This window comes from Phallusia mammillata, chromosome 2, assembly GCF_965637545.1.
Source record: "Phallusia mammillata chromosome 2, kaPhaMamm4.hap1.1, whole genome shotgun sequence".
In the NCBI taxonomy this organism is placed as follows: Eukaryota; Metazoa; Chordata; class Ascidiacea; order Phlebobranchia; family Ascidiidae; genus Phallusia; species Phallusia mammillata.
Genome location: NC_137253.1, coordinates 12,941,584 through 12,956,282, shown reverse-complemented (window position 1 = coordinate 12,956,282; position 14,699 = coordinate 12,941,584). Strand labels below are relative to the sequence as shown.

Here is a 14,699-nt window from a genome sequence, read left to right as displayed (position 1 = left end):
AACACTAAAAGCAGAAAAACGGAAAAGCGGGAAAAGCAGGAAATCGACACTAAAAGCAAAAAAGAAAGAAAAAGCAGAAAAAAAGGGAAAATTGTGTTTTCTAAAAAAAGGGAAAAAATAATTCCAGAAAAACAGGAAAAAAAGTGAAATTTCTTGGTTCATAAATTTGTAAATACAAAAAGCAGAAAAACAGGAAATGTTTCTTTATTCTTATTTTATGTCGTTACTCGTAAAAAACATTTAAAAGTGATCTAATAGCGTTCTACATCAATTGTGGCAAAATACAGAAAAATGCAAAATGTTTCTTTTTTTTTTATGCCGTTTTATCTGATACAAATCAAATACAAATGTCGAATAAGCACCATCGATGTGAAAATAATTTAAAATGATTTTTAGAGTAAGAATGGCATAAAAACAAATCTGTATTTCGAGATCTTATAAAAAAGAAATTTTACTCTTTTCCTGTTTTTCTGCAATTATTATTTCACTCTTTTAGAAAACACAAATATCCCTTTTTTATGCTTTTCCTTTCTTTTCTGGTTTTAGTGTTGATTTCCTGCTTTTCCCGCTTTTCTGTTTTTCTGCTTTTAGTGTGACCCGATAATAACCACACTTTCGATCTGTTCCTACCTATTATTAATTTTATTCAAAAAGGCAAGGCATTGGTTTAGTTTACAACACATGTTGTAATACCTGAACCTTCTACTGTTTCAAACCTTCTCTCTGTCACGCAGCACGACAGGAGCTGTCACAAGTCGAGTCACACGGTAATAAACCTTAAACCAGACATTTGTTGTTCCTTTGTGCATGGCCAATATATGTTGCTCTTAGGCCACCTAGTGTTCGAATAAAACGTTTGCATTTGTCACAAGGTGGCGCCAGTAATATAAACAAGTCATGTGTTCTATGCATCCAGGCTTCTTGCTAGTCTAGCCTTGTACTAAAAATAGTCCAGCCTTGTACTCTATTGTTATTTGTTAGACTAGAGGAAATTTGTGTTTTTCTTTGTGCAGCTGAAAAATCTTTATTTGTATGTGCCAGTTGTAAAACAATCTGCATTTTGTCACACAACTGCGGTAGTGACAGTGACACCATTAATTTAAAAGCTGCCTGAAATTATAGGCGCAATAAAAGTGTACATAAAAAATAGGCCCTAAAAATGTATACTACAATACTAGTATTAGAGGTAGTGATGGGACGAGTACCCGGTACTCGGTATCGACGGTATCGAACGATTTCAGTGGTATCGATACTCGTACTCGGTATCGAAATATTTTGTCTCAGTTTTTGATACCAACGTGCGAGTACCGAAGGCCGATTTGCACCATAAGAATACAGGCAACTTTATGCCAATATTTGCTTCGGATAGCACAAAATTGGAAAAAAGTTCCACAAAAAGTGGAGATTACATTTTTCGGCATGTGTGTGTGCGCGCCTGTACCCCGACCATGGCAGATAAATTAGCCAGTGAAGTACAACACTACACCTAAGTACTCGGTAATCGGTATCGAAGGTATATCCATGTGGTACTCGTACTCGGTATTCGCTTCAAAACCTACAACCGCACAAGGTGATTGTAGATTGTTTGATTCTTATTATCACATAAATTATGCATTACAAACTACTCTAATTACAGAAATTGCACATCAGTTTATAAAGACCAACAAATTAGATTTACAAATGTTTCATGTGATATTTTTTGGAAAAAATGTGACAATAAGAAGTATTTGCGAAAACATTGACAAACAGAATTATCTCTTATTTAAGTTACTTTTAATGCTGCACAGGATTTGATGTAAAATTTTTGTTGCCTATTTAAATCAAGGTTAACTCTCATAGAAGTGTGAAAGGTATGGCTACTATGCAGCCACATAATCTCAAAGACATTCCTGACCAACTTGGATATTTGGTTTTAAATGAAGATGGTGATGTTATAGAGTCATCGGGGGATTTAAGCAATGATGCAAAGACTGCCAAAGTTCTAATGCGGATGGTTCAGATTGCATGGAAAGTAAAACTTGGTGCTTCCGAAAGTCCTGTGAAAAGATTGAGTCTGATATTTTCAAATCACATGCTTCTCGCGACAGTGTCAAATGATAAAATATACATTGTCAAGAAGCCATATCTTCCTCAGACTGTAATAGCTTAAATGTTTTGTGACAAGAGGAGAAACAGATACACAGTTGTGGGTCGTACACTCGGTTGGTGAAACAGATCTTTCATTTCAAGAAAAAAAAACTGAAAAAAATTATCATCCTCAATCGATTGTTGTGATGTATTTTCTATATACTACATGATATACATCAATTAAAAAGACAGCAGTAGTTTTCATGTTGGTTGACAAAAGAGGCGTCTAAACATTAAAGTTTTTTTGGTAATGCTTGTACAATTTATGATTGTTGACTTTTTGGGCATTTTTAAACATTTAAAAAATGTTTTAATTAAGAGCTCAATGCTTGTTTAAGATCTGTCTAAATATTTCTAAAAATCCAAAACATTTTGAAAGAAATAACATATCAATCTTTGCAGTTATATACATGTACATTTGTTGATTTCATTTTCTGATTTTGAATACATGAAAAGAATAGTTTGCTTTTAGTTTGAAAGATTTATGTTTGTATATGACTTTATTCTTACATTTTTTCCTTTATCCTAGCAATTAGAAATAAATATTAAATCTGTAAACTTCCCAAAAAGCAAAATGGAAGGGCCAGCACCTGATGGAGGTAAAAAATATTGTGTAAACCACTTTCTACTGTATGTTTTCTTGTGACAAAATCTTGAATTTTTAGATGCAAACACTTTGAAAAGGTCTAATCGCCAAAAGAAGAAAAAGAAATTCTTTGATGATGATGCATCAGAATCTGTAAAGCCAGTTCTTAAAGTCAAGCTTAAAGCTATGAAGCCAAAGGAAAAACAGTAAGTGAAAAGTGGCATACATTGTTTTTCCTGAAATATGGGAGAAACAGTGGAAATATTTTAATATTATGTCAAAACTTTTGTGCATCGATGTTAGTTCGATTTTCAAATGATTACATTCATCCATACATATGTATAACAAAGCACAACCTTAGAAAAACATTTTTTGGTATTCTGTCCTACCATCAACTGAAGTTGAAGAGGTTTAAATGTGGGAAGGGGCTCATCAGTTTAAACAAACTGCCATTTTTGTTTGCTGATGATTTTTTGTGATCTGTAGAGCAGGGTTGGGCAATTAATTGCCACAGGGGACCCTGAAATACGACGATATATAGCGGTGGGCAGTACCATTCCAATACAGGGGTAAGCTTTCATTCAAACTTTCACACCTATACCAGCGCGTTCCAAATTCGAAGCATTTCAAACTTTTAATTTGGTAAATCTTGTCTGAATTTATTGTCTTTTCTGCCGAGTAATACCCCTTGGTTTTTAATCCAAATGACAGAAGAAGGTGATCGTTTGTGCATAATCGTTGTATTATCTTGTTTATGATGTAACAAATCTTCCTTAGATCAACTAGATAAAATTAACCCTGTGTGTTGTTGCTGTATCAATTTAATTAGGTTTTGACTATTAACTGAAGCTTTCATGTTACTGCTCAGGGGGGGCAAGAATGTTGACACAAAGTAGTGATCTCATGGGGGGGATTTCGCAAAAAAGGTTGAAGACCACTGATGTAGACACTTGAAAATTTTGGTTAATTGGAACAAGAAGATATGGAAAATTGGGGTTGCTATTAATCAGATTTAACTGCATCAGAAACTTTTCACTCTAAAAATTAGAAAGCTTTTCAAACCAGGTATTCATTTAATTATTTAGCAGCTATTTAGCAGCCTGTGGTGCTTGTTTTTGTCTCATTTCTATATCTGAGGTTCAAACCATAAAAATTGTATTTTTTACTTAGTGGGTTAGCAAGCCTGTTTTAGTTAACCAAGGATCCTTTTGTAGGATTAATGTAGTTGATACTGAAGAGGAAAAACCACCAACCCCTGAGAATGTGGAAGAACCTGTTGATGTAAGTATTTGAAAAAGTTTAAAACAAAAGTCACAAAAGCTTTATGTCTACTGTTTAACATTTTGAGGATCTAGTGGATGATGAAGAAAAATGGCTACAAGCACTTGAGAAGGGAGAGTTAGATGACAATGGTGACCTACCAAAAGCCAAAGACCCACTGCTGATGACTGCCAGGCAGAGGGCAAAGATGGATAGAATAGGTACACCCAGCCTGATAGACGAGATCCCTGCAACACCCAAAGAAGAGCTAAGTGAAGAAGCTAAAAAGAAAAGGGATGAGAAAAACAAACGGCGAAAGCTGCAGGTGAGGAGCTTTGGTTGAATTTAATAGCACTTTTTAGATGGAAAATGGTTTTTGTTAAAGGTTTCTGTAGGTGACAGGGCATAACTTTTTTGTAGCTTTTGGCTATATGTTGATGTCTTTGCTGCAATCATCAACGAGCGAAGATTTCACCTCCATGGCTCGTTTATATTCATGTACTTAAGATTAAATTTGCAGAAAATATTCTAAAATCAGGGTACTTGCATCTGTAACATTCTAACACCTAGTTTTTTGTGTTATGGGGTACCGAGTTGCATCCTTCTTTTACATGATGATGGCAGCAGTTAATGTTGAAAAACTGTGATGTTTTATTTGCAAATAACGGCTTGCATGTTCTTGCTGATGCTAAATCTAGTGAGTAATGTTTTTTTAGGCCGTGAAGCGTGCAGAAGAAAACAAGAAACAAACAATAGAGCGCCTTGTGCAAAGCAATAAACTGAACAAAGATCAAAGCAAAGGTTCTGGGGGAAAGCATAGTGGTATTGCTATGATCAAATACACAAACACGGCTGAAGCAGCCGCAATGTCTTTTCCAGAAGGTTTTGACTACCCTTTAAAAGCAAAAAGAATTTCAGCACCCCCACCTACAAGGACGTGTGCCATATGCGGAGAACGTAGAAAGTACGACTGTGCCAAAAGTGGTGTGGCGTTGTGTAGTCTGGCTTGCTACAAAATGAATTCCAGCAAAGTTGCACCTAAGAATTCAATGGTGGTTGTGGAATAGCAGTTGCCCAACTTGATATGTTGTCGTTGAAACGCGGTACGCTGTGAAACGGGCTCGACTGAGCCAAAAGAGTCTGGAATCGGGAGGCGCAGTATCTGGATAGTTTTTCCAATGAACGGGTAGCAAAACCTTGGGATGGGATGGTTTCTTTTGTAATAAAATCATTTTACTGACTTTATTTGTGGAAACATTCTATATTATCAGAGACCTTTTTCAGTTTTTGTGAATTCATATGTATGGTACATATGGGGCGCCGTTGTCGAAAAAATTAAGTTGCCGCAACTTAATTTTTTCGACAACGGCGCCTTAAGGCCGTTTTGAAAACAAACAAAAAACTTGCAAGATAGCTAACTTGCGGCAACTTAGCGTTGCAAGTTAGCTAACTTGCCGCAAGTTAAGTTATCTTGCGGCAACTTAGCTAACTTGCAACGCTAAGTTGCGGCAAGATAGCTATCTTGCGACGCGAAGTTGCCGCAACTTAGCTAACTTGCAACGCTAAGTTGCGGCAACTTAGCTAAGTTGCGACGCTAAGTTGCGGCAACTTAGCTAACTTGCTGCAAGTTAGCTATGTTTCGTTGCAGGTTAGCTATCTTGCTGCAACTTAGCTATCTTGCGGCCACTTAATTTATTCGACAACGGCGCCCCATAGGTACAAAAACATAAAGAAACTTTCTAAACTTCGTATTAATTGTCCGAAGTTCCGTAAGATTAGCGTTGGTCGTATGTGAAGTAATCGTGCACCACGGTGCATTATTTTTTATTTCACTACGATACGATTGGCGACTGGCGTATGTTCAAAAACCTCTGAGTAGAACTAGAATGAGATAAGGACACAAACACAAGCACCGAAATGGTAAGAATGTTTGTTTACTTTTAAGAGCGGTGGATAAGTGATGCATGTTGGGGGCGGGGCTTTATCAAGAAAACTAAGGTTAACGCTGTTCACTTTTCAGCCACAAAACGAACATATAGAGCTTCACAGAAAGCGTCATGGATACCGACTGGATTTCCACGAACGCAAGTACGAGTTTTCATTGTGTCTGTTTGTAAAGAAACAATTAAACGTACCAACTACCATTCAAGCGAAATTGCTGTATATTAGATGTGGCAGTGGCATAATAGTTGCGCGAAAAACTTTACACTTACAATATTATGTGTGACGTCAAAATTGTCTATAATGTTTCGTTCATGGGGCTGTAGTGTGTTGGTTTACATTCCTCTGTTTGGGGATGATCTTAGCAGCTTTTCTTGTTGAAAATGTTCTTAACCCCTCATTGTATTATTATCAATTTATCATATACTTAGTATATTACTTGATTACTCAGACGGAAGAAGGAAGGTCGGGCAGCACACATTCGGGCAAAGAGAGCCAAGAAGTTAATTGGTCTTAAAGCTAAACTGTACAATAAACAGAGACATCATGAAAAGATTCAAATGAAAAAGACTATTAAGGTAAATTAGTATCTTTAAATTTGTTTTTTTTAGATACCAAACTAACATGCATATTATGCCTGACAGATGCATGAAAAACGAAACACAAAACAAAAAGATGATGAGAAAACACCAGATGGAGCCGTTCCTGCATATCTTCTGGATCGTGAAGGGCAGAGCAGAGCCAAAGTATTGTCAAATATGATCAAACAAAAAAGAAAGGAAAAAGCTGTAAGTGATTTGAATGTTTGCCTCTATACTTTTTTCCTAGTACAATATAAAAAAATATTCTTTCTCAGGGGAAATGGGAAGTCCCCCTGCCTAAAGTGCGAGCTCAAAGTGAAGCTGAAGTATTCAGAGTTATTACAACTGGAAAAAGAAAAAGTGGGTTGGTGTAAATATTCTGCAGCAGAGTATCTAACCTTCTGTCATCTGATTTTACAGAAAAAGCGTGGAAGAGAATGTGTACAAAAGTGTGTCATGTTCCTGATAACTTTACAAGGAAACCCCCAAAATATGAAAGATTTATTCGTCCTATGGTATGTGTAGTAAAATTGTAAAAATGTTCCACTATTTGAAAACTAAAAATCCATGACCTTTCAGGCACTGCGGTTCAAAAAAGCACATGTAACACATCCAGAATTAAAAGCTACCTTTTGTTTGCCAATTATCGGAGTAAAAAAGAACCCATCATCTACAATGTACACTTCACTTGGAGTAATCACAAAAGGAACTGTAATTGAAGTTAATGTCAGTGAATTAGGACTTGTCACCCAAGGAGGAAAAGTGATCTGGGGAAAGTTTGCTCAAGTGACGAACAATCCAGAAAATGATGGATGCATTAATGCAGTTTTGTTGGTTTAGTTTTGATAGTCGCCAAAATAGGATATTTCTGATCTGGTATTTTGACTCAACAAAGTTTGCAAACAAGAATTTCAAAGAAAAATGGCCCTAAACTTGTATAATACTGGCGTCATATGCTTTAAAAGAAATCTCAATTATAAACCTGTTCGGACTAATGCTGAAACAAATGCTATGTTTTTGCTGAACAATAAAACACAGAATATGGGGTCTTTGCGACATTTAAAAAGATTTAATGAATTTTTCCAGTGATATCATAAAAGAGCTAACCACATGTAACTGCACATATTTTATTGTATGAACTTCACAGAGTCTGGACCATGTTTTGCCACATATTCTTTACTCTGATGTACCACAGCACCATGATCCAATTGAAATTTACACAAGGCCCGTAGCGGTTTCAAAAGTGCCTGGAAATAACAAAAAAACATTGGAATGAAATCGCATAAATATTTTCTAGGAAAACTGACCTCTTTTATTTGTGTGTCTTGCTCTGCATGTGAAAGAGCAATTGCAGCACATTCCAAAGTTGAAACACTATTGTCATTTGGTTGGGTCCTTATTACGTATTCGCTAACAGTGGATATCTTTAATTGCACCTAAATAAGTACATTGTACCTGATGGAATGCATTTTCAAAATAACACATGAACATTGCTAAATAGAAACCTTTTTGATCTTTTTGAGAAATTTATTTTGATTGTAAATTGATGCAGCTTGTTTCCATGTTCCATCCAGCAATAGAATATTGCAATGTCCACTTTTAATGTGTTCTGGCACAAGGGCTTCTTCAATGTCAATTGCATCTTCACCAGGGAACAAAAGAAATGTTTCCCCATTCAACAAGACTTCATGCAAATCTGGGTAGCCTTGTGGTGAAAATTTTCTGCCCTTGTAAATGTGACAGGCATTTTTAGGCAAGCATGCTGCCAAAATTGACACAGTGTTAAGTGGTCTATTTTCTTCATTTGGATGTTGAAGAATGTGCAAAGTTGTGTTTTTAATTGGGAGCACTTCATTTGGCAAATATTCACATAAACACACACAGCTTGGTCGCCTTTAAAAGAAGATTCAATTTTTAGCAACAGATCATTTTTGTCAGTGATCTTATTGGTTGGTTGTGATCAGAATGTATGTAGAAGTCCTCTAAATAAGACAAAACTTTTGGGCTCCATTACCTGCATCTGAGACAAGTTGTCCTGCTAGGCTCCTTCTCAAATGTTAGGTCAGAAAAGATTTCCAAAAAACTACCTTCATTTTCCATTCAAATTTGAGGTTTGTATTTGGTTCACATTAAATTTAGTGACAAAATAAGGTTTTTTCACTAAACCGATTACCAATTTGTTGTTCTGCAAAATATTGCAGTTTATTAAAATTCACATTGACCAGTACTAAAGTAAATCAGTTTGTCAAGATAACTTGTTAATGTGCACTATTAGGCCTAGTGAGAAAAAATACTATTTACAAAATCATTATTGTACTCAAAAATCATTAATGGACCCAACTATGACAAAGCATTTAAACAGGCTCGGGTTTACAACAGTAATAAGATAGATGCAAAAACAACAATAAGTAAAAAAGGTAATTTAAAATCCATATCTCATTCTAGCAGCTTTTCTGGCCTCTCTTCCAGCAGCCCATGCATTTTTTAGCTCAAGTTCTCTTGCACGGGCTTGATGAATCAGATAAGACATTTGATGTTTACGCTTGCCTATTGCTGATGGTCCATCTTTGCTTTTCTTGTGTGATTGTCTGTTCAAGTTCTTTTCTTCTGAAATAGACTTTAACAAGAGTTCCTTGTTTCCTTCTAATGCTGCATCAGCATTGATATCAATGAATTCAATTTTCTCTTTTCGATTCATTTTGCCTTGAATACGCAAAAATTGTTCATCGTTTTTCCATTGTCCACTGCTTGAGGGAAAACTGTTGGTAACTTGAGTTTCTTGGGCAACTTCTGGTTCAGGTGGCGGTGGAGGAGGTGGTGGGGGTGGCGGTTCCAAAATATTTTGGACTGTGGGATTAAAAACTGCTGGATCCTTAACTGGTTCAGAAGCACTTTCTTCTGGTACTTCAACTTTTTCTACATACGAGAAAAAGTTTGTTTCATTGTCTGAAACGTCACTGTTGTCACTTTCCACTTCTTTCACTGGCTTGGCAATGGGATTGTCCTTTTTTGGTTTACTAAAGACATGAGGTATTAAAGGTCTATTAGGCTGTTTTCCTTGACCAATGGAATTTTTTGGAGGTGGAAGTTTTGAAAACAGGCCTGATCTGGCTGATTTTGTGCCAGTCGATGTCTTTGCTCTTTTTTCTGCTGGTTCATCTTCATCTGATGAATCATATTTTCTTTCAGGAACAAGAATTTTAACTGTTTGCTTTTTAATTGGTTTCACAACAGGTGGTTCATCTTCTTCGGATTCACTGGAACTGTTGTACATCGACAATCCCAGAGACATGTTGCCTTTGTATTAATGCTTTTAAAAATTTAAATTAAGGTAGCAAAGTCAGTGATTAAAAACATGACAAAAAGATATAAAATTACAATTAACCTGGCATTTGCAAATAATAAAAAAAACATTGATTAATCCAATGACATTCAATACTGTTTTTTTAAAAACGTTTTCCCTTGGAATATTTAATCCGACATTGGTTTTTACCATCCTGTTTTTCTAACAATTCTAGTTTAGTTATATCGAAATCAAACCAACAAACAACAACAAATTAACAAGCACATAAAAGTCGCAACTCTTTACAGGTCTGCCTAAGAACAGAACATCACAAAAGCCTATTTTATGTCAAAGTAACAATGCAAACCAACAAAAATCAAACACAATCTTAACCTGTACAAACTTAACCACAACAGGTACGAGTACGACCCACTTTCAAACCTTCAAATTCAACACCAGGCCCTGGAGCTGAATTACCAGCCGCTCTTTTACATTTTTGGACGAAAAACGCGGATTCGCTCAACCATGAACAGAAATTCGCCTTTTTCTCACGCTTGTTCTGTTCTCTCACTTTGGAACAACACAACAAAATGGCTGCACGTGGTGTTTGGGCTGCGATAATCGTTGCTTCAAAAGAAGCGTGCTTGATGCAGAAACAATTATGCGTTGCTGTAAAAGTCTTACCCGTTGTAACACAAGTCCGTGGTGGAAAACATTTCAACAGACGACGTGTTTTTAATCGTTTTATAAAAGAGAAATATCCGAAGATTGACGTCAGTTTTGTTGGAGAAACTATCGAAAAGCAAGATCAGAAATTGTTGGACAATCTTATCGACGAAGTACCAGATTACCAACAAATTGTAATCAAGTAAGGTGTTTCGTATTGTGTTAAAAAATAAGGTGCAAGTTATTTTCATGTTTGTTTGCGCAGGGAGTCACGAAAGAGACGCAATATATACGAAAATAAAAAGTCTATGAAACTGTTAAAGTTAGACAAACCACATACTTCAGTAAAACTAACAGACGATCAAATTACTCACATTAAACTTTTGCATGAAGAGAACCCACAGGAATGGAACAAGTCAATGTTGGCAAATGCTTTAAATGTTCCCATACAGGTAATTTAAATCAATCATGTCAATATTGGTGTTGTTCACTAATTGCCAGAGTACTTGTGTGTAGGTTGTTAATTCTGCACTTAAAAGACAAGTATCAAACTCTAGAAAAGACAGCACTGAAAACCTGCAACAAAATAGAAAAGTTTCACAGCTCCAGCCATATACTGCTCCTCAACCTGAAACCCAAACTCAAGAAAATGCTGAAAATATATCCAAAACAAAACCTAGTATTAACCCTTGGTTTAAAAAATTTAAGACTGGGGCAGCACCATCCCCAGACAAATATTTTGAGGAGTTCAATGATGATGAACTTGAAGTGGGTGATGATGATTGGATGCATTTGGATGAACATGCTGGTGAACTGTATGCAGACTTCGAAGAAGAATGTGGTGAAGAGGAAGAAGATGTAATGTATGAGGATAACCATGAGGAAGTTATGACATCAGAAGATTTGAATGAATCCAAATCTTCTCATGAAGAAGCTGAAGATTTTGAGGAAAACAATGATGATTTTGAACCAGAAACCAGTGATTATGATTTTGAAATTGAAACAAAGGATGGGATAAACTATTTTGATAAATCTGGAAGATTTGTGTACCGTGTACCATAATAAATCTTTCATTATTTTTTGAATAAAGATGCACATTCTTTTGGGCTCCGCTGAAATATGCAATCTACTAAAAACAGAGTATGCAACTTTTTAAAATGTTGACGGTTAGAGCTTTTAGGGTCTGGGTGAGGGTTTATAATGAAAATAACAATATGATGTAGTTTTAAATGGACAGTTGGGCTTCAGTTTAGATGCCAAATTTGGGTGTTGAGAGTGGTACCAGAGACTACTGGCGGTACTAAACACTTTTATGGTACTGCATATAAAAAAATAGGCAGAAAAAGGTATCTGAGAAGTTATTTGTATTACAAATCCTCACCCCAACCCTAAAAGCCCTAACCATCAACATCTTCTTTAGTTTCTTAGTAGATTGCATATTTTAGAATAGCCCCATTCTTTTCTGCATTGTACTTCTGTCTACGGACATTCTGTCAAAACTTGCCTGTCAATTAAAAAATAATAATTTGCAGCTTTAGAGAAACCTGAACCTTAGAAGTAAAACACAAAATTATTTTGAAGCAAAAAATATAGCATGCCGTTTATTACTGATAATGGAACACATGACTACAACAATTTTACAACCACATGTAACAACTGAACTTTGCTGCCATCAAAACCCAATGACATCAACTGTAAGTTAGATTCAACCACGAGTATTAACAATATCATCAATTTTAAGTATGCTTCGTACAGTTTCAGTAGCCAATTCTATGGCACTAGTTGAAACTAGTAGTGGCTGAAGGACATTTTCTTGCTTCATATCAGAAATTCCACCCTTGCGAACATTAATGCCTGATCCTGTTTCCCCATTTGCATGATGATTTCTTAATTCAGTGACAGTAGCAATAGGGTTCAAACCTGCATTCTCAGCCAGTGTATATGGCACAACTTCAAGGGCATCAGCAAACGCCTGGTGAAAGGTAATTGCAAGTTAGACTTTTAGACGAAGGTTATATGTCTACAAGCGGAATATGTACCTGGAAACAATAAGCTTCCATGCCACTAAGTGTTTGTGCATGTCTTGCCAACTGGACAGCCAACTCAGTTTCAGGTGCACCACCACCAGCAATAATGGCTCGCTTTTTGACCAGACATCGAATAACACACAAAGCATCATGAATTGATCGGTCCGCTTCATGAAGAACAAGTTTATTGGAGCCTCGAACCAAAATAGAAACAGTTCTGCTTGAAACACTGCTACCAGTAACCTGATAAAAAAGAAAATGTTAAAATAGATGTTAGAAATTGTAAAAAAATATAACACATTCAGTACCTTTACAACTCTGCCTGTACCAACACTAATTTCCTCAACCAAATCTGCAGTGGCAAGCATATCTGGTTGAAAGTGATCAATGCTTGCAATTGGCTTACAGCCTGTGCTCTTGCAGACAAACTCAATATCTTCACGTTCGATGTCTTTCACAACTAGAATCTTCATCTTATTGAGAAAATGAAGAGCCAAATCACTAAGCGCATCACGCAAAATAGACTTTTGAATGAGCAGAACATTGCAACCAGCTTTTTTGATCTGCTTTACCAAATTGAGTGTGTACTGACGTTCTTCGCGCAAAACTCTGTCCATTTGTGTGTAATCTGACAAGACCACCTGGTTTTCCATATCAGTCTTAGGTGGTGATAAGCAGAATTGAATTAAACCAATGCGAGCTTTTTCCATCCTTCGAAGGCCTCCAGCAGAACCAGATACAGCCTTCTGACTGAGCACAAGCCCTTCAACCAGCTCAGTGTCATCAACTGTGCCTCCCAATTTCGGAATTACTCTGATATCTCGAAGGTCAACATTGCCATCTTTGGCTGGATCCACAACCTGAAAAAACAGAAAAGTTATTGGATGCCTTGATATTACAGTTACATAGCATTCAGTTAATACACACTATACACAAATAGTGATGGGACGGGTACCCGGTACTCGGTATCGATGGTATCGAACGATTTCAGTGGTATCGATACTCGTACTCGGTATCGAATTTTTTTGTCTCAGTTTTCGATACCAACGTGCGAGTACCGAAGGTCCGTTTACACCATAAGAATACGGGCAACTTTATGAAAATATTTGCTTCGGACAGCATAAAACTGGAAAAAAGTTCCGCCAGGTTACAGATTTTTTTTCGCTATCGTATGGAGATTACTTTTTTCTGCATGTGTGTGTGCGCACGCCTGTACCCCGACCATGGCAGATAAATTAGCCGGTGATATACAACTAAGTACAACACTGTACTTAAGTACTCGGTATCGAAGGTATATACATGTGGTACTCGTACTCAGTATCGGTACTCGCTTCAAAACCTGGTATCGTCCCATCGCTATACACAAATCTGCATTAAAATAAACAAATACAATTTTTGTTTTTGAAAAAATGACTGTACCTTCAGGACTGCATCCACAGCCATAGGGCCAAGCACTCCTGAATACTGAGACACTACTTTGGAATTCAGGGATGTGTTGGCACTTTTCAGCAATGTAGCACGATCTGTCAGCTCAACTGGATGGGACATCGCAGTAAGGATTTCCACAGATTTGGCAGCACAGCTTTGAAATGCATCGGACACCGTTGTTGGATGGATACCCCGACCGAGAAGCTTTGAAGCAGCGTTAAGTAAGCTTCCAGCAATCACAACAACTGATGTGGTGCCATCACCAGCTTCAACATCTTGTGCTTTCGACAACTCAACCAGCATTCTTGCAGCTGGGTGAAGCACCTTCATTTGTTTTAAAATGGTTGCCCCATCATTGGTGATTGTGACATCGCCCTTCTCATCTTGAATCATCTTATCCATCCCTTTTGGGCCTAAACTGGTACGAACTGAATCTGCCACTGCTTTGGCAGCTTGAATATTGCTTTCCCGAATTTGTGTTGGCTTTACCTTGTCTTTAAACAAGCCAGCGGTTCCAGTTTTCTTAGGTTTCATTCCAGGTTTTTTCATGCTGATTTATGGTATTAACTAACGATTTAGAAAGCCAAATTAATTCTAAAATCAGAATGAAACGTTTTGTTCACTTGTCTGTTAAAATTTATTGGCACCAAATTTTAGCAAATCGTGCAATATAGGTTGAAGGGGTTAAGTTATAAAAAAAACTTTAATGTAGCATCATCTATGCTGCGAAAAACGTTTTTTAAATGATGTCGTCAGACCAGTCTGTAACCTGTTCATACTTATCAGATTTCTAACTATCG

General features: G+C 36.7%; 7 protein-coding genes across 8 annotated transcripts; 4 read left to right on the top strand and 3 right to left on the bottom strand.

The window, feature by feature from the left end:
* Nucleotides 1-1,760: 1,760 nt before the first annotated feature.
* LOC145212479 (ragulator complex protein LAMTOR4-like) lies at nucleotides 1,761-2,655 on the top strand. The gene has a single exon (XM_080080611.1). The coding sequence runs from the start codon at nucleotides 1,853-1,855 to the stop codon at nucleotides 2,147-2,149; it is 297 nt and encodes a 98-aa protein (XP_079936737.1). The 5' UTR covers nucleotides 1,761-1,852; the 3' UTR covers nucleotides 2,150-2,655.
* A 10-nt stretch (nucleotides 2,656-2,665) lies between these two features.
* Nucleotides 2,666-5,218, top strand: LOC145212475 (INO80 complex subunit B-like). Its single transcript, XM_080080606.1, has 5 exons — nucleotides 2,666-2,726; nucleotides 2,793-2,919; nucleotides 3,928-3,994; nucleotides 4,062-4,298; nucleotides 4,690-5,218. The coding sequence occupies exons 1-5, from the start codon at nucleotides 2,702-2,704 to the stop codon at nucleotides 5,038-5,040; spliced, it is 807 nt and encodes a 268-aa protein (XP_079936732.1). The 5' UTR covers nucleotides 2,666-2,701; the 3' UTR covers nucleotides 5,041-5,218.
* Nucleotides 5,219-5,710: 492 nt separating this feature from the next.
* On the top strand, nucleotides 5,711-8,025 carry LOC145212476 (ribosome biogenesis protein NSA2 homolog). Its single transcript, XM_080080607.1, has 7 exons — nucleotides 5,711-5,893; nucleotides 5,994-6,061; nucleotides 6,366-6,492; nucleotides 6,559-6,702; nucleotides 6,771-6,855; nucleotides 6,916-7,010; nucleotides 7,075-8,025. Exons 1-7 carry the CDS (start codon nucleotides 5,891-5,893, stop codon nucleotides 7,333-7,335), a joined length of 783 nt encoding a protein of 260 aa, XP_079936733.1. The 5' UTR covers nucleotides 5,711-5,890; the 3' UTR covers nucleotides 7,336-8,025.
* Nucleotides 7,538-8,595, bottom strand: LOC145212477 (tRNA-uridine aminocarboxypropyltransferase 2-like). 2 transcript variants are annotated; one of them, XM_080080609.1, is made up of 4 exons: nucleotides 8,510-8,595; nucleotides 8,001-8,388; nucleotides 7,803-7,931; nucleotides 7,538-7,742 (listed from the first exon to the last, which is right to left on the bottom strand). In XM_080080609.1, exons 1-4 carry the CDS (start codon nucleotides 8,593-8,595, stop codon nucleotides 7,623-7,625), a joined length of 723 nt encoding a protein of 240 aa, XP_079936735.1. In that variant the 3' UTR covers nucleotides 7,538-7,622. The 2 variants fall into 2 exon arrangements, with proteins under 2 accessions (XP_079936735.1, XP_079936734.1); XM_080080608.1 differs by having other exon boundaries at nucleotides 7,538-7,931.
* Nucleotides 8,596-8,772: 177 nt separating this feature from the next.
* Nucleotides 8,773-10,081, bottom strand: LOC145212473 (proline-rich protein PRCC-like). Its single transcript, XM_080080603.1, has one exon. It carries the CDS (start codon nucleotides 9,785-9,787, stop codon nucleotides 8,918-8,920), a length of 870 nt encoding a protein of 289 aa, XP_079936729.1. The 5' UTR covers nucleotides 9,788-10,081; the 3' UTR covers nucleotides 8,773-8,917.
* Nucleotides 10,082-10,244: 163 nt separating this feature from the next.
* On the top strand, nucleotides 10,245-12,420 carry LOC145212472 (uncharacterized). Its single transcript, XM_080080602.1, has 3 exons — nucleotides 10,245-10,646; nucleotides 10,710-10,896; nucleotides 10,961-12,420. The coding sequence occupies exons 1-3, from the start codon at nucleotides 10,369-10,371 to the stop codon at nucleotides 11,504-11,506; spliced, it is 1,011 nt and encodes a 336-aa protein (XP_079936728.1). The 5' UTR covers nucleotides 10,245-10,368; the 3' UTR covers nucleotides 11,507-12,420.
* On the bottom strand, nucleotides 12,033-14,595 carry LOC145212469 (T-complex protein 1 subunit delta-like). The gene is made up of 4 exons (XM_080080600.1): nucleotides 13,891-14,595; nucleotides 12,780-13,331; nucleotides 12,484-12,714; nucleotides 12,033-12,416 (listed from the first exon to the last, which is right to left on the bottom strand). Exons 1-4 carry the CDS (start codon nucleotides 14,446-14,448, stop codon nucleotides 12,150-12,152), a joined length of 1,608 nt encoding a protein of 535 aa, XP_079936726.1. The 5' UTR covers nucleotides 14,449-14,595; the 3' UTR covers nucleotides 12,033-12,149.
* Between the last annotated feature and the right edge of the window lie 104 nt (nucleotides 14,596-14,699).

Coding starts and splice junctions, on each gene's coding strand:
- LOC145212476 (XM_080080607.1), top strand. Junction 6,856..6,915: donor TACAACTGGAAAAAGAAAAA/GTGGGTTGGTGT, acceptor CTGATTTTACAG/AAAAAGCGTGGAAGAGAATG. Junction 7,011..7,074: donor AAAGATTTATTCGTCCTATG/GTATGTGTAGTA, acceptor ATGACCTTTCAG/GCACTGCGGTTCAAAAAAGC.
- LOC145212477 (XM_080080608.1), bottom strand. CDS start 8,595: ATGGAAAATGAAGGTAGTTTTTTGGAAATCTTTTCTGACCTAACATTT. Junction 8,389..8,509: donor ACAACTTGTCTCAGATGCAG/GTAATGGAGCCC, acceptor CTTCTTTTAAAG/GCGACCAAGCTGTGTGTGTT. Junction 7,932..8,000: donor TTCTCAAAAAGATCAAAAAG/GTTTCTATTTAG, acceptor GTACTTATTTAG/GTGCAATTAAAGATATCCAC.
- LOC145212469 (XM_080080600.1), bottom strand. CDS start 14,448: ATGAAAAAACCTGGAATGAAACCTAAGAAAACTGGAACCGCTGGCTTG. Junction 13,332..13,890: donor CTGTGGATGCAGTCCTGAAG/GTACAGTCATTT, acceptor CTGTTTTTTCAG/GTTGTGGATCCAGCCAAAGA. Junction 12,417..12,483: donor TGGAAGCTTATTGTTTCCAG/GTACATATTCCG, acceptor ACCTTTCACCAG/GCGTTTGCTGATGCCCTTGA.
- LOC145212475 (XM_080080606.1), top strand. CDS start 2,702: ATGGAAGGGCCAGCACCTGATGGAG. Junction 2,920..3,927: donor ATGAAGCCAAAGGAAAAACA/GTAAGTGAAAAG, acceptor ATCCTTTTGTAG/GATTAATGTAGTTGATACTG. Junction 4,299..4,689: donor ACAAACGGCGAAAGCTGCAG/GTGAGGAGCTTT, acceptor ATGTTTTTTTAG/GCCGTGAAGCGTGCAGAAGA.
- LOC145212479 (XM_080080611.1), top strand. CDS start 1,853: ATGGCTACTATGCAGCCACATAATCTCAAAGACATTCCTGACCAACTT.
- LOC145212473 (XM_080080603.1), bottom strand. CDS start 9,787: ATGTCTCTGGGATTGTCGATGTACAACAGTTCCAGTGAATCCGAAGAA.
- LOC145212472 (XM_080080602.1), top strand. CDS start 10,369: ATGGCTGCACGTGGTGTTTGGGCTGCGATAATCGTTGCTTCAAAAGAA. Junction 10,647..10,709: donor TACCAACAAATTGTAATCAA/GTAAGGTGTTTC, acceptor TTGTTTGCGCAG/GGAGTCACGAAAGAGACGCA. Junction 10,897..10,960: donor CTTTAAATGTTCCCATACAG/GTAATTTAAATC, acceptor ACTTGTGTGTAG/GTTGTTAATTCTGCACTTAA.